The 18,336-nt window shown below is 29.8% G+C and overlaps 1 protein-coding gene across 2 annotated transcripts in view; it reads left to right on the plus strand.

The window, feature by feature from the left end:
- VGlut (Vesicular glutamate transporter) overlaps positions 1-18,336 on the plus strand; it is a 53,429-nt gene that overhangs the window by 25,212 nt on the left and 9,881 nt on the right. For both annotated transcript variants that reach the window (XM_088193983.1, XM_088193982.1), the window contains exon 3: positions 16,782-17,034. In XM_088193983.1, coding sequence (XP_088050109.1) covers positions 16,782-17,034 — 253 coding nt within the window. The remainder of the gene's footprint in view (positions 1-16,781; positions 17,035-18,336) is intronic.

The raw sequence follows: 18,336 nt of genomic DNA on the forward strand, positions 1-18,336 counted from the left end.
TTCAACGATTTCATGGTCTTATTTGCCGTGACAAACTCTTTCGATCACTACTGTAAGTTTTTATTTATCTCTGGGTTTTACATCTGTTTTTTTTATGGCTAAAAGATATTATTTTTCTTACAAATAAAACTATTCCAAAGCCAATCTATTTTTTTCACATTGTTACCTTATTACATTTTAATAAAATAATAATTTAATTTAATTTATATCTTACATTTACTGTATTGAGTAAAAACCATTACTGAAGTTGCAGTCCATAGTTGAGACAATGTGTTCTTTTTATCAAAGCTTTAAAAAAAATTCTAGGACACCTTAAAAATACACAGCATTATCTGTTATATCTATAAAATGGATACTTTCATCCTATAATTTAAAAAAGCACCTCCACATCATTAGATTCTCTGGATTTCGCACAGTTGCCTGAAGACATTTTTCACTGTATCTTTTGCCACCTTGACGACAAACGTGTTGCACCCCATATTTTTTCTATTCAAAAAGTGTCACTCTTCCTCAACATAAATAAACCCAGCTTTTGTGTCGATTAGTTAATTCAATGAGTGTTAAATGCATTTCTTTTGTAAATAACGGATTTTTGGGTTTAAGTTGTCCATATTGATTTATTTCTTAAATGTTTTGAAAATGATCATTATTATATTTTTATATATTCGTTATACAAAAATCTGCTTAAATAATGAATTAATGCTTTTCTATACATATTTATGTATATTCTACCAATAAAAAAAATTCACGACTATTTTGAGCATTAAATGTATCAATCAGTATGAAGTTTTATTTTAATTATTCACACTACCTAAAACTCATTTGATTAATGTTGTAGATAAAAATATATTACCATAATAAATTACTGTTAGACAGACCAAAAATTAAACATTGTTCTAGTTCATTTTTAATATTAGAGCTAAAAATATCCCATGGCTATATAATAATTACTTGGTAATATTAATAATTTCTGAATTTCTGAATTTCTGCAATTAATAGACGTTTTATATTTATTTTGTATGTGACTGCATGTTTGCTGGCTTTTAGCTTAGCAGTGGCTTTCATTTTTCTCGGAGGGAGAAGTTACCTGTGTTTTTGATCTATAAATTATAAAATTATAAAAATTCCATTATGAATATAAACGAATACTTTCTATTTAAATATTCGGATTGGAGGCTCTAATTACTACGTATAGAACTAAGCTTTTGTCCAATGGTAGTGGGTCATTATAAGCTGTGGAAAATATCCTGCAACATTACATATTAAAAATATATTGCCAACTAGATTTGAACATGTATATTTATCGCATTACTACTTATCGCTAGGATTACGATTAATAAAGGCTTATACCAGTTTAAATAAAGATTAAAAAAATCGTTTAATTTGATTAAAGCATTATAAGAATTTTTTACCGAATAAGAAAGGATCGATGACAGTTAAACGTATAGGTTTAAATTCATGTGATTGGTCAACGGGTTATTAAAATATATCGGTGTAGAATTATTTAATTATCAATAAAGCAATATCTCTTTTGCAAAAAATAATATGTAACTTAAATATATAATATTATATATAGCAATAAATAATAAACTATACTTGATCATCCTGTATTAGAAATTCTTATCCGGAAAATTTGCTAACAAATTAAATAACCTCGCCTGTCAGTTGGCATTTAACGATATGATTCAATTTTGTTATCTAATTAATTGGCCCCTACAGATCAGGACGAAATCCCATAAAACGTCACAAATACTATTAAACATCACACACATACACGTATAATTTAAACGTGTGCGTATTTTGCTGTGCTTGTGAGTTGAAGATCTCAAAACATAACATAAAAACAATAGCGAACGAAACAAACAAGGGGAGAGGTTAAAGAGGAAAATCTAATCTAGATAATGCAATAGTAAAGCTTTTCACCGGGTCGGTAAGAAGCTCGGGTAGCTTGTATATAGCTTTCCGGATTACGATTATATCTTGATGAATGTGATTTAAAGTAAAAGGATTGGATATTTTTATTTATTGATTTAGCTTTCCTCGATTGTACATTTACGGCAAAGTAACACCCAAGTAAACATCGCCTAAAACATTTTATAAAGCTTTGCATCAAGTGGAATTGAAATTGAGTTGAGTATTTAAATGGGTTTCCCATTTGTGCAGAGAAGAGAAAGAGGAACGCGAAAATAGCGTGGCTTTTAGGGTGGCTGAGGGTTGAGTGCTACCACTAAAAGTTAGCAAATTCGTCATACTACAAATGGATGTTGGCATATAGTCCGCCCTGCACAACGTTATTCTGAAACTTGATTATGCTTGTAAAACAAAATATCATAAACACATAAAAAATATATATGTTCATATTGTACGATCGCTTGAGTGGTGAATGGTAGTTTTAGTTATTTGTCAAACAATAGCAAGATTTTGAATAGAACAGGAAATTCGTTTTAGTCGTTTCCGGAGCCGAGAAAGTAAAGCTTTTAGTACTTTGGCTAGCAAGTTTACATGGGGGTTGCTCATCTGTGAAAAAAGATTTTATTATACTTTTCAATATATAATATAAAATTTATAACAATTAGTTTTTGCAAATATTTTCTTAAAAATTATTAATCATGGAGGATGTATAATATTGGTATGGATATATATTATATTATATTTTTTTATAATTATTTTCACATTGCTTTGCTCTGATCTATTTTTATATTTGCATGGATGGCCTCGATTTTTAATAGCGCCGTCACGAGATGCAAAATTCATGCATTATGCATTTTTTCTCCCATGCCATCAATTCATACATCACAATTTTATCATATAAATAGTTTGTCGATATATAATAAAATTAATGAAATCCACAAGAAAATCTTTTTACAAAATGAAGTTTGCTTATCAGGGTAATGGAGCTTCGCCTATCGTTTTTCAACACAATGGTTGCTTTTGTGTTTGCGGTTCAAAAGATCGGATACGAAAGCAAAAGGAGGGCAAAAGTAACGTTTTTACTACTTGCAAGACTTCGCCCCCATTTCGACCCCAAAAACACGGAGATTTCTTTGATTTTCGTATTTGGAAGGTTTCGACAATCACTCGCCAATCTATCGATGCGGTTGGAAGGATTCTTCTATTATGTATAAGTAATAGCAATTCTGGATATGTAGAAAGTTACGTACTAATATCTATGGATTTTTCAACGACATACTTACATGGGCTTTAGTCAAAGTGAACGCGTCCCCCGTGCATCCATTGTGTGACGGTGTTTTATTTTCTAAAGTAAAAACCAAACCAAAAACCCTACCGTGAAAAAATAAATCTGAGCGCAAAACCAAAGCGCGTGACGCTGAATGAAGCGTGTCGTAGACAAGGGTGATATCGTAAGGGAGGGTTGAAAAGTTTTTATAAAGAATACATCGTCTGGATGCAGATAATTTAAAAGATTTACTTTAAAAAAATAAACTTGCTATTACATATAAAATATTAACACAAATCTTTTGCTTTTCTTAATCTCATTGTATTAATAATAAAAATTAAGCTAGGACGTACGTTTATGCTATAAGTTTATTTAATAATTGCGAAGCGTAGTAGTTATAGTTTATAGAGATAAAAGCAAATGATATATGAAACTAACCCCATGTTATCACTGAAAGATTGTATTGAAATATTAGCAATATGTTTATGTATAAAATTTGTATGAAACATTAAGATTTTAGAAGAATGTTTAAATTTTGATGTGTTTTTCAATATTTAAACAGTCTAGCTTACATTAAATTTAGATCTACATATATATGTATAATACATATTGTTTTTATAAAAATACATTTTTTAAGCAGTTAATAGTAATTTAAAATTCGATAAATCATTTTAATAATTTTATTATATTTTATGAATATATGTTCTATAGATATAATAAAAAAAATATTATAAATAATTTAAACTAATGATTGTACTATTCGTTGATCTTGCCTAATAATAATAACCATACTAAACATTAGTGTTAATTTTTAATAATTTTATAAACGGATATATACGGAAATGTCAAATTGTTGTATCTCAATATTAACAAAATCTTCGTAGCCCTGTTAAGACAATAAAATATATATTCCATTGCAAAAAATAAGTTTTACAATTTCAATTTCACTTTCCAACTTTCACAATAACAGATAATTTAAATTTTATTATGACATAAAAAAATTAAATCAGCAATTATTGCACAAATTCTAAGGTCGTCAGTAAGAATTATAAAATAAATATACACCTAGTAGCATATATTAATAAATATTAGTCATAAATATAGCATGGAACTATAAGTAAATCCTTATAGTATATTACTTGTTGCATTTAAATATTCAGAAACATTATTGCAATAAAAATATTGATTAATAATACTCTTACATTACCATAACATAGTTATCTTTAAATTATTATCAATTTTTTTTAGTGTAGATATTAAAATAATATTAAGTCATATTACTATTTTAATAACCATTTAGAGTTTTGCGATTTTTTTAGAATTGTCAGTTCTTAAGATATTTCAAAAGACAAACTTTTTTCTAATATTTCAATTATACTGAACTAAAACTAGTAATACAATAGCAAGGGCTATAAATGCGCTTTTATTTAGTTTTTTGCCACCCTGTATATTATACACAATATATAATACATACCATTTTGAAAGTTTGATTTTCACTATTTTTGTAGTCTTTAAAAAAATATTTTAATTATTTAATGTTTTAACTATACTATATTTGCTATATCTATACTTGTTGACTATTATTTTTTATCTGAAAAATTTCCCCTTTTGAATTTGTATTCAATTAATCAAAAGGCTAAATGTGTTTTTATTTCACAATTTTTATTTGTCAATTTATATATATATTGGAATACAAAATGAAGAATGAAGAGTAGATCACCTGTAACGTGTATTTATTGTCTGAATCCACCTCGGATACTGGCCTGAAAAGGATTTCTCCTCGCTCATCCCTTTCCGTCGATCGGCTCCAATAGGTTAACCCTAAACGCAATATCTAAAACAATATTTTTATATCAATATTAATATCATTAGCGCCACAGTCGTATAACTTTACGACTCATTCGTAATGAATATTTTTTATCATCGCCATCTCCATAATAACACACCGCCGAGGGTGAGATTTCTTTTCATGGGGTCTCGTGAAAATCTTATCCGGCCATTTCTATGTGCGACGGGCAGCCGCTTATTACGGAATTATTTTAAAAACACGTCAGTAATTTGCCGGATGATCCGTATGTATGAAGGAACACCCCCACGGGGAATAATCGCCAGCCATATACAGGGGGTGCGTTTTCTGTGGGTGGATGTCGTCACATTAATGCAGGTCGGTGCGTTCGGTTGTTATCGATCCGCGAGATATCGACAGACGCGGTCCAGGCGTCGGAGGGTTGGATGCTGACAACGTAATGGCCTTTCATTCCACGTTCATTCACCGGAACATTTCCATTGAAACGCCGCTTAGCAACTAAGGGGTGTTGGCTCCACTTTAATTTGGGTTACGAATGTGGTGAGCAAATATGATGTCCTTTGACTGCATAATTAGAAGTCCATTCAAAAGATTTGCAATAAATTATGCAGACATTTATATACAAAACACATATAACCAATAATCAAATTCAGATAGACCAATTCATATAATTACATCCTACAGTATTTCAAGAACATGTATAATAGTTTATATGATATTTACAAATTAACATAAAAATTTACAATACTACAAAATTTCTTTAACTCCCTGTATGAAATATTAAAAATATTTAACCCTGAAATTCTATCGTGCTAAAGGTGAATTTTTAAAAGTTGTGTCGAAAGAGTGAGCGAAATAGCAATGCAATCACAATCATGTTCTGGGGAAAAAATAATATTTCGGCCAGTATGTGTGTCATATGTATTTAAATGATCTTAAGATAATTTTTTCGGATATTCAAGAGTATGCTTCTTATTCCTTTTGTCTCTCTATCCGTTCTCATAAACAATATGTGGTCGTATTGTGATTCCAAAACCGATCAATAATCCGAGGTTATAGGAATATTTTACATTTTAATTAAATGTAACAATATCACTTTTATCAATGCTGAACGATTAATCGTACCCTATCTTCATAATGTACATATATAAATATGCTTGAAGATTAAAAAAATATTAAATGCTTTAATCGATCTACAGCTTTTTAAATTGTCAGCATATAATTAAAAGTATGAGTAAACAACTGCTGTGTTCGAGTATTTATAAACAGGAAAAAAACATTTAACCAAGATCTTGTAGCACTTCATAGCATGAATTAATTTTTAAAGATTTTTAAAGATTAACGAAAACTCTAAAATATTTTTTATTGCTGTTTAAGTGTATATTAAAATATCTATATATAACAATTTAATTGATACTGACAATAAACGAATCGATATTTAGATCCTTAGAAACGTTATATATTTTTAACAAACTGTAAGTCAGTAAAAAAAGTATTATTAATCTTCTGAGGTCAAGAATATTTCTTACACCGACCTTTATAAAAACATCCTTGTTCAAATGTTAGACCTGGTTTAAGATTTCTAACCCCATTGCTAATTTAAAAACATAAGATCATTTGGAGATCCTATTGATAATCCTATAATATAAAATTCAAACATCTAAGTTTTTATTATCACTAATAGTTTTCATAGTTTTAGTCATAGTTTTCATTTAACTACAAGTTTTCAATAAACATATGTGTATTTAGAATTGTTTTAGATTATTTTTTATATATTATTACTTACCTTAGTGATGTTATTGTTATGAAAATGTTGATTTTTGGTTTAGAAGATTTTTTTATTGTAAATATTATAATTTATATTTACAATCAAAGATGCAATTGTAGCCATTACCATAATTTAAAAAGTGGTGTTATTATATATAAGAAACACTGATAAATCATTGCATCGATGATACAGTTTACTGAGCACATTTTCCAAGGGCGCAGACAAAATCTTTTCCTTAGAAAACCGTAATCGAGATTATTATCTTCAAAAGTGGTTCCGAAAAACATCGTTATTACCTTTGTTTGATGTAAAGGGTCGCCACAATAATTATTATATTAAACTCTAGCTATTTAACTAAATTTATTATTGTGTGATTCTCACGAATAATCTTTAACATAACGTTGTTAACTCATACATATGCAAAAAAATATTCATTTATACATTGATTTGTTCCGGGTTTATTATAATGAATTATCTTATAAAGTACAGTAGAGGAAGCTGTACTTACACAGCTTCTAAAAATAATATTTAAAAGATTCTGAATTAATATTTATTTAAATTTTAATAATATTAAAATTTAAATAAATAATACATAAGAGTTATGTTATTTATTGAGTACATAATTTTTTTTAAATATAGTTTTCGAATCAATTTTTTTGTAGGAGTCCTACATTTTTATCGTACGAGTCGCAATTCAAGGGTTGGTGATATTCGTAGTAAAAGACGGTTCGCGATGTTGTAAAGTAGAATATAATCCTAATTTTATTTTAAAAATTATTTTATTTTATATTAAGATTAAATATGTATATAAAATATTATATTGCGTTTTATATGATAAGATTGATACTCGATATGTGTCATAAAATGTTATGAGCAATAATTTTTTTGTTGTATGGTTACTATATTATTCTCAACGAATCCATACAATAAAAAATAACGAGCTTGATTTTATGACGTTTTATGTATAAACTTGTATCTTACATATTATATATATAATATAAGCACTCTCTTTTTTTAATCATTTCTTAATTTGATTTTTCGCATTATTACATTTTTTTTGTTCTCTTTCATGGCGCGGTGAAAATGAATTGAAATGAAAATTCAACGGATGCGTAAATGGGCCCTTTCTAGGCGTTGAGTATCTGTGTTATGGGGTCTCCGGCATAAGGGGGAGAGGTCCGGGTCCCGGTTGTCGGCAGTACGCGGACCCCCGTCGAGCCGCGTCGAGCTTTTGCTCCAAGCTCTGTCTGTGTGTACCAAATTGAGTTTTATTGAGTGAAACACCCCCGGTTCAATCCATCTCCAACGCCCGCAATTAAAGTGAATCACGAATCATTGTTAAGCCCCATGGCAGTTTATAGAATGTGGAAATGGATTTTGTAAGTTGAATTGTCAAAAAAATATTATGTGTAATACAGACGTGAGAAAAATCGTGTGCTCGTATGTATAAGATATTATAAACACCCTCGGTGAGTTTATCAAGTATAAATGTTGTACAAGGTATCGCATGTTTCACCCCCAGATTGGCCTCCCCGGGGAACCATCAGCATGTAGCAACCTGTTGGACTCGCGAAGGGGTGGTTCTCAGCTGTGATGGAGGGAATATCGCTTGCTTATATGAATAAATATTATACATGTATTATAATAATATAATATAAAATGTATTTTCAACATAATACAATTATAGAATAATCAAAATGTTATCCACAGCTAGACTATATTTAATATATAATCAAAAGTAAAATTCATTGCTAAAAATGCTCGTAAAATATACTCTAAAAATAAAAATATATGACCGAAAATTTGATCAGCTGATCCCATTTTATAATGTTCTTTGTTAGCTTATTCTTTCTCTTTATTGATTTTTAAAAATAAGTTTATTTTAAATAATGATTGTAGATTGAAAAATATTTAAATATCTACATTTACAATTTAATATTTTTTATTACTAAAAATATAAATCAATGATCAGACTCGAATTAAAAAATAATATTTTTATCTCCTCAAATAAATGTTTTACAATGTATATAATATTAATAAAAATCTATTATATATTATATAAGACATTTTGTGTTTAAATGGCGAAAGACAGAGAAAATCTGATCAAACGTCAGCTTAGTGCTACGCTGTAGTGGTAGTACGAAAGGCGTTTTCTCCGAGGGAATACTAAGCTTATATGTCAATAATGCCAAGCAAGCGGAAAAAAATACATACACGCATATAACAGAATACAAACTTTGATTGTTAACGTCTCTCTAAAATAAGAAAAGCGCACATTTCAGCATTTCGCAAAAGTATCCGTAAATCTTAAATAAAAGTTTTCAGACGAGACTGCAAAGGGAAATGTAATTACGTCCCCACGTAAATCCGACACTTTTTTTACTTTAATGTCAAAGCGTAGGATTTGAGTTTTGGGATTTATTTAAATCCGACCTCCCTCTCACCTGCTGTAATTGATATTTACTGCCGAGTTAGATTTAATAAGACTCTAGAGATAAAATGCTGAAAAAAGACCGTTCGTACTAGCAACGTCGACCAGCTAAATTGCATTTCATTCAATAGAGACCGATTTTAAACTCTCATCATTTATAAAATGATTAGAGAAAGTATTTGTACTGTATTATTCTTACTTTTTTTTATCTCATACAGGATTTTAATACATGTATATGTCATACATATTCATATATATTTTGAATATGTACATTTCATGTAATCAATTGCGGAACGAAATGACGCAAGAATTTGTAACGTATATTTTAGAAAGGGAGGGAGGCACAAATTTATAATAAAATGCATGTTAACAACTCTGGTTCATATTTTATTATTTGCTATTTTTAAAAACTAAATAATAAATAAATTAAACATACATTATCTAAACATACATACAATAAATAGTATTAAATTTCAGTGATAAATCATAATTTAGAAACAATGCAACATACTTTAGTTAAATACTTTAATTAGGATTTTATATAAAAAAATCATAAGTCGAAAAACTTTTATATTCAACAAAAAAATTTAAATTATGATTTACATGATTTTTTGAACTTAAAATATAATTAGAAATATAATTAGAAAAATAATTAAAATTCCAAAAAAATTATTATAAGTAATGGATATTAATCTTAGTACTGCTTTTTTGTTATAAATAGTCTGAATCGTCAATTTTTTAAGAAAGGAACTCACGGTTAGGTAAAATATCATTTACGAGAAGCGCTAAAAAATGGTAGATTTGCTTAATTGCGTTTATTATCCATTTTAATAGGTCTAAGAGAATCAGGTTTAAAAGACATTTTCTATTGTATAATAAAATATAAAGTTAATTATCGTTCAATTATATGTTTCACTAGTTTGCTAGTAAAACATATAATATAACGATAAAATATTTTTTTTGTATTTTATAAAAGTAGTAGAATATTGTCAAAATAATTAAAATTTTCACTGTAAGTGGGCAAATCTACTTCGACACTTTCTTCACAAAAATTTTATTAAATTAATCCAAAAATTGAGTGGAAATATATTCCTCTTTTTACAATATTTATAGTCCATGATTTTGAATACATAGTTCTTAATTTTATATATGTGTATTTAATATATTATAGAAATCTTCCCATTTTTCATCAATATAGATGTTTTTATAGTTTAATTAAGTTATTAATAAATTATAATATTCACGTATAATTAAAAAAACTTCTCACAATAATGTAAATTATCACTGCAATTAATATTCTATATTTTAACTGTAATATAATTTTTCAACAGCTGATATGCTTTGTTTAACTTATTGTAAAGAGCGATTTTATTAAAGTAAAAGCTCATATTATATTATAATTTAGACTATATAAAATAAATTTAATAAAAAAATCATACCTCATTCATTTTTATTAAATTTAAGAAATATGTTTTTTAACAATAGTCACAAAATAAAACGGCCTTTTAAACACGAACATCATTCCTACCATGATTCTTTATATTCCTTACCATAATTTAATTATTCAATGAAAAATTAGTATATATTTTGACACTCTTTGATAGAAGGATACTATCATCTTTAGTTCTCGATTTGCTTGCATCATCTACAAAACAAGATTGACAAAAATTAACACTTACTGGTTTTAAGTTTCAACAAAAATGTCTCTTTTTAGCGTCTTATTTTATATTTTTTTCCTCTTTAATTTTCAAAGGTTATATATTTTAAGAATATTATAATTTTTTTAGTTTTGCTAGGTTATAAGGTTCATAATTTTAGACTACTTTAAATTCTGACTTGATGCTAGTTTTGCAGTAGAACAAATTTACAGTCAGTTGGAAATTTTTATCAAATATTTAATTTTTAAAAAAATGTAGCTCAAAACATATTTAGGCGCATAAGTTTGTATTTAGTTAAGAAATATTATTTGTAAAAAATTAAAATATTACACCAAGAAGAGCGAAAATGAAAATATGAAATACTATATTAAGTGATATTAACCAACTGCTTATGAAAACTATATAATATAATCTTAATTTGTACTTTTACCTTAATATAATATATTATTTTTAATTAATAAAAAAATAATTAACCGCAAATAAAATTAGAAGAAAAAGCTCACGACTTTTCCATTTCCATTAACAACGATGAGGGGATCGTCAATTTCGTATCACCCTCTAATCTGTGGGTGCAAGCTTTTCTCACGTTCCTACAATATTCAATATACCATTTCATTGCCTAACCTAATGCCCTATAGTCCGAAAAGAAATCGATCCTTTGTTAAACAGATTAACTGTGTTATTCGTAAGAGTGTGTACAAGTGTACTTATGTATATATAAATATATATTTATAATAAATACATATCTATAACATAAAAGTATAAAGCAACAGGTACCTCATTTTCCAATAGCTATAGCTATATGTATGTCACCTACCACCTCTAAAGACGATGAAAAAGGTATTCGAAGCAGTTGAATTCAACCTGGCGGTATAATTTAAAACTGCTGCAGAACTCCACAAGTTTTAAGAATAAAATCGAGACGCTCAACTTTTGAACAAAAAACTTTTAGATAAGAGAAAAACCTGGATGTTCTGGATCGTGAGGTCAACTTTCTCGCGCGGCGGAATTAAATATTCACATACCAAGTAAATATAAAGCCCCGTTACGCATATATAAATTAAAGATGCTGAGCTTCTCAATTCACTCGGCAAATCCGTCGCACACATAAAATAAATCTGCTCATAAATAAAAACCTCTAACAAGGCAATTCTCAGGTTCCAAACCCATAATTCTTATGGGGCGGCCATAAGATCCTCCACCCCGACCACAGTAATGCGAAAGAAATAATGTATAGGAGAACAAGTCCGAGGAGACGAAGGCCGTAAATCAGACGGGTGGGACTTTGGTTCTTGCGGGGACAAGCTGTAATGACGTTGTTCTCATAATAAACCGAGCGGTTGCAAGGTGTCCCCCGATGTATCGGAGACTGGTAAATTGATTATGGTACTAGCTAGAATACGGTAGCAAGGGGTGAATTTGATTTTTATTTTTCATTAATTCACTGCGAAAATTTAATTTCTGGATTGACGCCGCAGCAATGAAGTAACGTGAAAATATTCTAAAATAAAAGCACCATATACATATATAGTACACAGTTTCATTAAGTGAATAATAAACAGCTATTCATAAAGCAATATATTATTAAAACTTCTTATAAATTAGGTAAAATTGAAGTATAAGCTATTCAAAATACATTAAGTTTTACTAGTGTGTGTGAATAATTAAAACACACGAAGAAACTTGCAAAATAAATATTTTACTATTCCTGTGTAATTAAATAATAGTGAAAGTCACTGCTTATAAATTGCATGTCTTTCGAATCAAACATATCTTCTAATATATACCATATATAGATAATGATTAAAATAATTGTGCCTGAGTACATAAGATTTGGTTCTCTAAATTTTCCTAAAGTTGTAGGGAATATTGAGAGAAATAATTATAATAGATTCGTTAGTTGTATGAAAGGATTTAAAATAACATACGTATGAATATGGGTTAGAATTTTTGTAAATAGAGATCTAATAAAACATATAAGTATATAAATTAAACCATTTAAATAATAATGTAAAACTGATTATATTTTATCAATAATACAATTTCTGGTTTATAAATACAAATTTAGTTTGCCAGTTATTTTTTAATATTTAATGTAGCATAAATATTAATTTAATAATTCTGGGCTTTGTTTTAATGGACGTTTAGCCGCCGTATTGTTAATTTGTTTGATAAGTGTGTTGTGCTGAGTACCAATTATACAATAAATTAATATGAGAAAAGCGCTCCCGAGAGGGAGCTAGTTAGCGCCACCCCAACACGGCAGAATGAGGTGTGAGGGTTGAAAGCAATATCGCCGTAGCCTCTTGATGTCACTTCCGCCTGTTTTCATTACAGGTCCGGATTCAAATTTTACTATTTAATTAATAAAAAACATATTAGTTTCTGGAGAGGGTCGATAAAACGATAGGCAAAAGTGGGTCAACGTTAAATCATTCATAATAGATTTCAGCAACTCACGATTAGTCTCATATAACTATTTCCAAACCATTATTGATGAAACAATTAATTGTATAAATGAATAATAATTTAATATGAACGTCATAGCCATAATCCGCTCCTGAACCGTTTTAACTATGGATTTATTCATAGGCAAGTCGCGTGCTATGGAGTATCTCAAGTGCATATTGTGGCTCTCGGTAGCGCCGACTCATTCTCATGCTTCAGATATCCTCAGTCAGGATATAAGAAACTCTTGATTCGCCTCTCCCTTTCGCCCTTACGCCCTTACGCCAACCGCCCCATTACTCACTGGGCGTAGCGCCAACGTTTCACGTCATAAGTGCCCACGATGAATTTGCACGTTTCTCAATATTTTTTTCAAGAGTCACAAAGCTACCCATCTACCCCCACCACTTGAAACTACGATAATACTAACCAGAACGATAGATCAGTAGTATGAGTCTTAACATCTGAAAGGTCATAAACTCAAATCATATACAAACTCTTTATCTCTTTCACTTCTATCGTATCATAGCGATCGAAATTATTAATTCTGATCGATCTCATAAATTAAATCTAATATATTTATATTTTTATGAATGTCTACAACTAAAGTTTAGCTATGAAGTATAGCAGTAATCCTTACATATCAAAGAAATCAGTGTTATTTTATTCGATGTCGCAGCATCTCTTCCGTATCAAAAATCAGCGTTTAAATAACCGCGACCTATTCTGCACCTAGCTTCGTATTCATACAGCTTTAAAGTAAATTAAGGTATCACAGTTATGTCAAAAATATTTTTAGATAAACAATTCAATCAAAACTAGATTACCTAAAGTGATTATTTCTCAGCTTAACCCAATGAAGTGTATAAGTACATATAAGCATCAATCAGAAAAATGCAATTGCATAATTCTTGTTTAGAAAGATAAAACTTATATATTCAAATCATAAGGAACACACAAAATTTTTAATGATTTGGGTTTATAAGTTTTAAACCTGATATTTAAAATACATAAATCCTGAAAAACATAAGAACGTTATGTTACGAATATCTTAAACAACGCATAGTTTTAATAATATTATTTACTGTTTACCTAGATAAATCATGATTGCGTCCTTTATTCTTTACCATTGCGACGAAGAAGTCAGCACTAGAAAACACTCTCCTTACATGAGCCATCAGCTTATTAATGGACTTCCCAACATGGATATTTTCGTCGATATTTACGAGGAGTTGGAACAATATATGTTGGATAGAGTATAAGTGTGATTTACAATTATTTTAATAATATTTATTGTTTTCTTAATTCACCATTTCGTGTTCCTTTTGAATAATACTAAAGTGTGTGTATTTTATATATGAAAAGTGAATTAACCATTTTTTATATAGGTCATCATAACACATATCATTGCTATTTCATAAGATCCTTGTACCTCAACTTACTAATAAAGTATATTGAAATATATTGTATAAAGTAACTGAGTATATGTTGTTGATTGATGCAATTAGAAGGCATACACATCAGTTTGTGAAACTCTTGCTCTCATTCGGATAAAAACGCCACTTTTAAGTCCAGTCACTGACTTTGTTGATGGCACACTAAAATTTAAAGTTATTGTAACAATAGTAAAGAATATAAATGCTTATGCAGTGTGAGCCATAGAATATTACCCTGTACACACCAGCTGACATATTGTTGTGACTGGAATAACCGTTTTCATATCGCACTCTGTATCGATCTTTGAGATAAAAATTAATGTCACGTATAAGAAATTATAGTAGATTGTTAATTCACTTGAAGATAATTATATTTGTACACAGGCCCACCTGATGCACCCATGCACTGATTGCATTACACCTGCAATCAACGACGAACGCCCCCAACAACACGCCTCCCCCAGAAGGGAGGCGATTCCGTAAAATGATGTTAAATTTCCAAAATTATACGTCGCGGAACGGGGAAAGCATTAGTGCAACAAAAGGCGACCATTATACCGATTTCGAATGGGGTGGCCTCCCCTAGCCGGAGCGACACAGGGGATGTCTTTTTCACCGAGTTATTTCGGTCGTGTGTATCGTATCTGGTATTCATCATCACAGGCGGGGGCCGTCAATCCTTGCAAAAAATAAATAATACATTTCTATTACAATATAAAAAATATATCATATTGAGCCCAATTACTACACATTTATCATAATAAACATCCATGTATAGTAATTACCTACTATTTTAACAATAATAACATAGTAGCAGTGAATTTCGTACATCTAATTGTATTAATAAACAAATCAAATGTACTTAATTAGACAGATATTATTAAAATCACAATAAATACGTTTTTTACGACCTAGCTCAATTTTAATTAATCATCACGATATCTATCCATGAGATTAAAAAAATCTAGGTAAACCTAATCTGTGATGATCGATCAAAGTGATAATTAAGCAATTCTGATCTTTTAGATACGTTAGAAATTGAAAAACACTAAGGCCCATACGTCCATACCATAAGGTCTTTTAGGTCAGTAGTCAGCGACCTATGACACTCGTCTCTTTTACTGTTTATACATCAAAATGTTGACAGCACATATTAAACCACAATTATGTTACTAAGAAATTTGGACCTAACGAGACTGCAATCTAACGCATGTGCTTTTGAACAATCGCTCAACATAACAGCAATTAACTTAAGAGTATAATGCTTCTTACATGGTCAATTTTATGTCATAGCGGAGGATTTGAATCAACTTTATATGCTACTACATTAAAATAATTTACCAAAAGTATATGGTCAAGTGTTGAAGTAACGGAAAACAAAACTCACTATGAACTTAGTATATAAATAAACGCATATTTTTTTAGTTTTTGGAATATTGTTCGTTTACAAAATAAATAGAAACTGCTCGAGCAAACTTTTCTGAGGTACTCCAGCTGGAATTTTACGCGGTATCGAGTGTTCATTATCCAGTGAAACAACATAGCTTTTACTTCTCATGAATGACCGTATTAAGCGTAGTCAGGTGTTTTGTATTTGTAGTTCACCGATTCGCCAATGATAATACACATTTAATGTAACATATATAACACAACTAATGGTATCATAAAATATAATATAATTTATATCATAAATTTAATTTTCATATTGTACACACATTAAAAGTTTACGACCCCTGTTTTACATGTCTCTAATATTGTGAATCAGAGTCGGGACACGACATTAATAAACGTTATGTACGAGTAACTTTGACTAATGCATTTCGTGACGTTTTAACGCCAAAGTCACTTTACGGTTGTCGTGTAATTACACCATTGTCGTGCGTCAGTCGAATCAATGCGAAATTATCGCTAATTGCATCTAATATCGATTCTTTAATGTATTTCAGAATTTTATAACATAAAATAATATGCGCTAAACTATAAAATAAATATTATATTATTAAATGTAATTTATTTGTACATATGTAAGTTAATTAATTAATGTTTTTTATACAGAAATCCTCAATATGAAGAGTTCGACATCGACCAGAAGGAAGGATATGAGAAGACCTTCGGCGCAGCTGGCTCGCCAGAATCCTTGCCGTCACCAGAAAGACCACCACTACGCCACGTAGATCGCTACTGTCGAGCAGAATGTCCCTGCCTGTCCAAAAGATTCACCATCGCCGTGCTAACATGCGTCGGCTTCATGATCTCGTTCGGAATGAGATGCAACATGGGAATGGCGAAGCTAGAGTTCGAGCACGAGGTATGTTTTAGTTTTTTTTTTCACCCAGCCCCACTGTGGTAGCCAAAGAGACAATTAACGCTCGAGTCATAAATTTGCAAAGTCGTCTTTTAATCAGCTTTTTCCGGTGGTCGTTCCTTTCACCACCCTTTATTTAGAAGGGTCGCTTTTAAATAGGGGCGCTATCTTGATACTTTAAAATGGGCAGCAGCATGAAAGGGGATAACAAAAAAATGTATTTGCATACAACGTCATATCAATATAATCATATCTGTGTTTGGATATTTTTATTTATTTATTTAATACTCTGATTAAATTAATTTCCCAATAAACATCTTTTTAAATACGATATATAGAGCTTTAACTATTTGACACGGATAAAATAACCTGACTCTTATGTTTATGGCATAAATATTCTACAGTTTAATCATAAGTGTCGTTTCTTACATCGTTGATCTACGAAACCTAAAGCATCTAAAAAAATTCTCGAGTACATATGTATATATCATTTTCGGGCTTACTTGTGAGAACGTTGCTTGGCGTCGTCGGTACACAACGAACTATATGGGTTGTATCAGGAGCAGAGCCGCCGAGAGCGAACCCGGGCCCTGAGAAAACAATGATTCCGATTTTATAATCTAATTTATATTCGTTGAATATTTCTTCTCATGCTTATTATTTTTTAGGCGTTCAAAAATCAATAAAGTCAACAATAATTTGCAAATTTATTTTTAACAGTTGTGTTGAAATATATTCATAACAAATTTTAACACAAAGAGCCGCGTCAAAAAACTATAATCTGTCCCTCTGAATAATAATATTTATTGTGAAAGTACTACCTAGAAGGTGGGCGTTTTTGAAGGCAATGTTCCGCTCCTTTTATTTATTGTATGTATAAAAAGGGCTTAAGAAACATATACCTAAAATACATCAGTACATAGTACATCTCAAACAACTCTTTACTTTTTTTATAAATATATTCTTGCTATGATTTTTTCCGGAGTCGGACTCCTCAAGGAAAAGGGCCCCCGAGAATTTGTCCCCTCTCCCCCTCCCTCTCGGCAGGCCTGATCAGTAACCTGACGTAGTTGTTTATTAAAAAAAACTTCTCGAGTGAGCTGAACATATTTCTTGCAAGGATGACTCTTATGTTAATATATTATTGCACTACTTGTTACAAAAAAATATTTGCATTGTATCACCTAGAACTTTACATCTATTGATTTCAATCTATATTTTCAATAAAAAAATAATTCCAAAATAGTATTTCATCCACTTTTATCCCAACGAATTCGACGTATGGCAAATCAGTTGGGTCTCGAT

The sequence above is a fragment of the Plectrocnemia conspersa genome, unplaced genomic scaffold (genome assembly GCF_051122295.1).
Source record: "Plectrocnemia conspersa isolate PC_06_02 unplaced genomic scaffold, ASM5112229v1 ptg000010l, whole genome shotgun sequence".
In the NCBI taxonomy this organism is placed as follows: Eukaryota; Metazoa; Arthropoda; class Insecta; order Trichoptera; family Polycentropodidae; genus Plectrocnemia; species Plectrocnemia conspersa.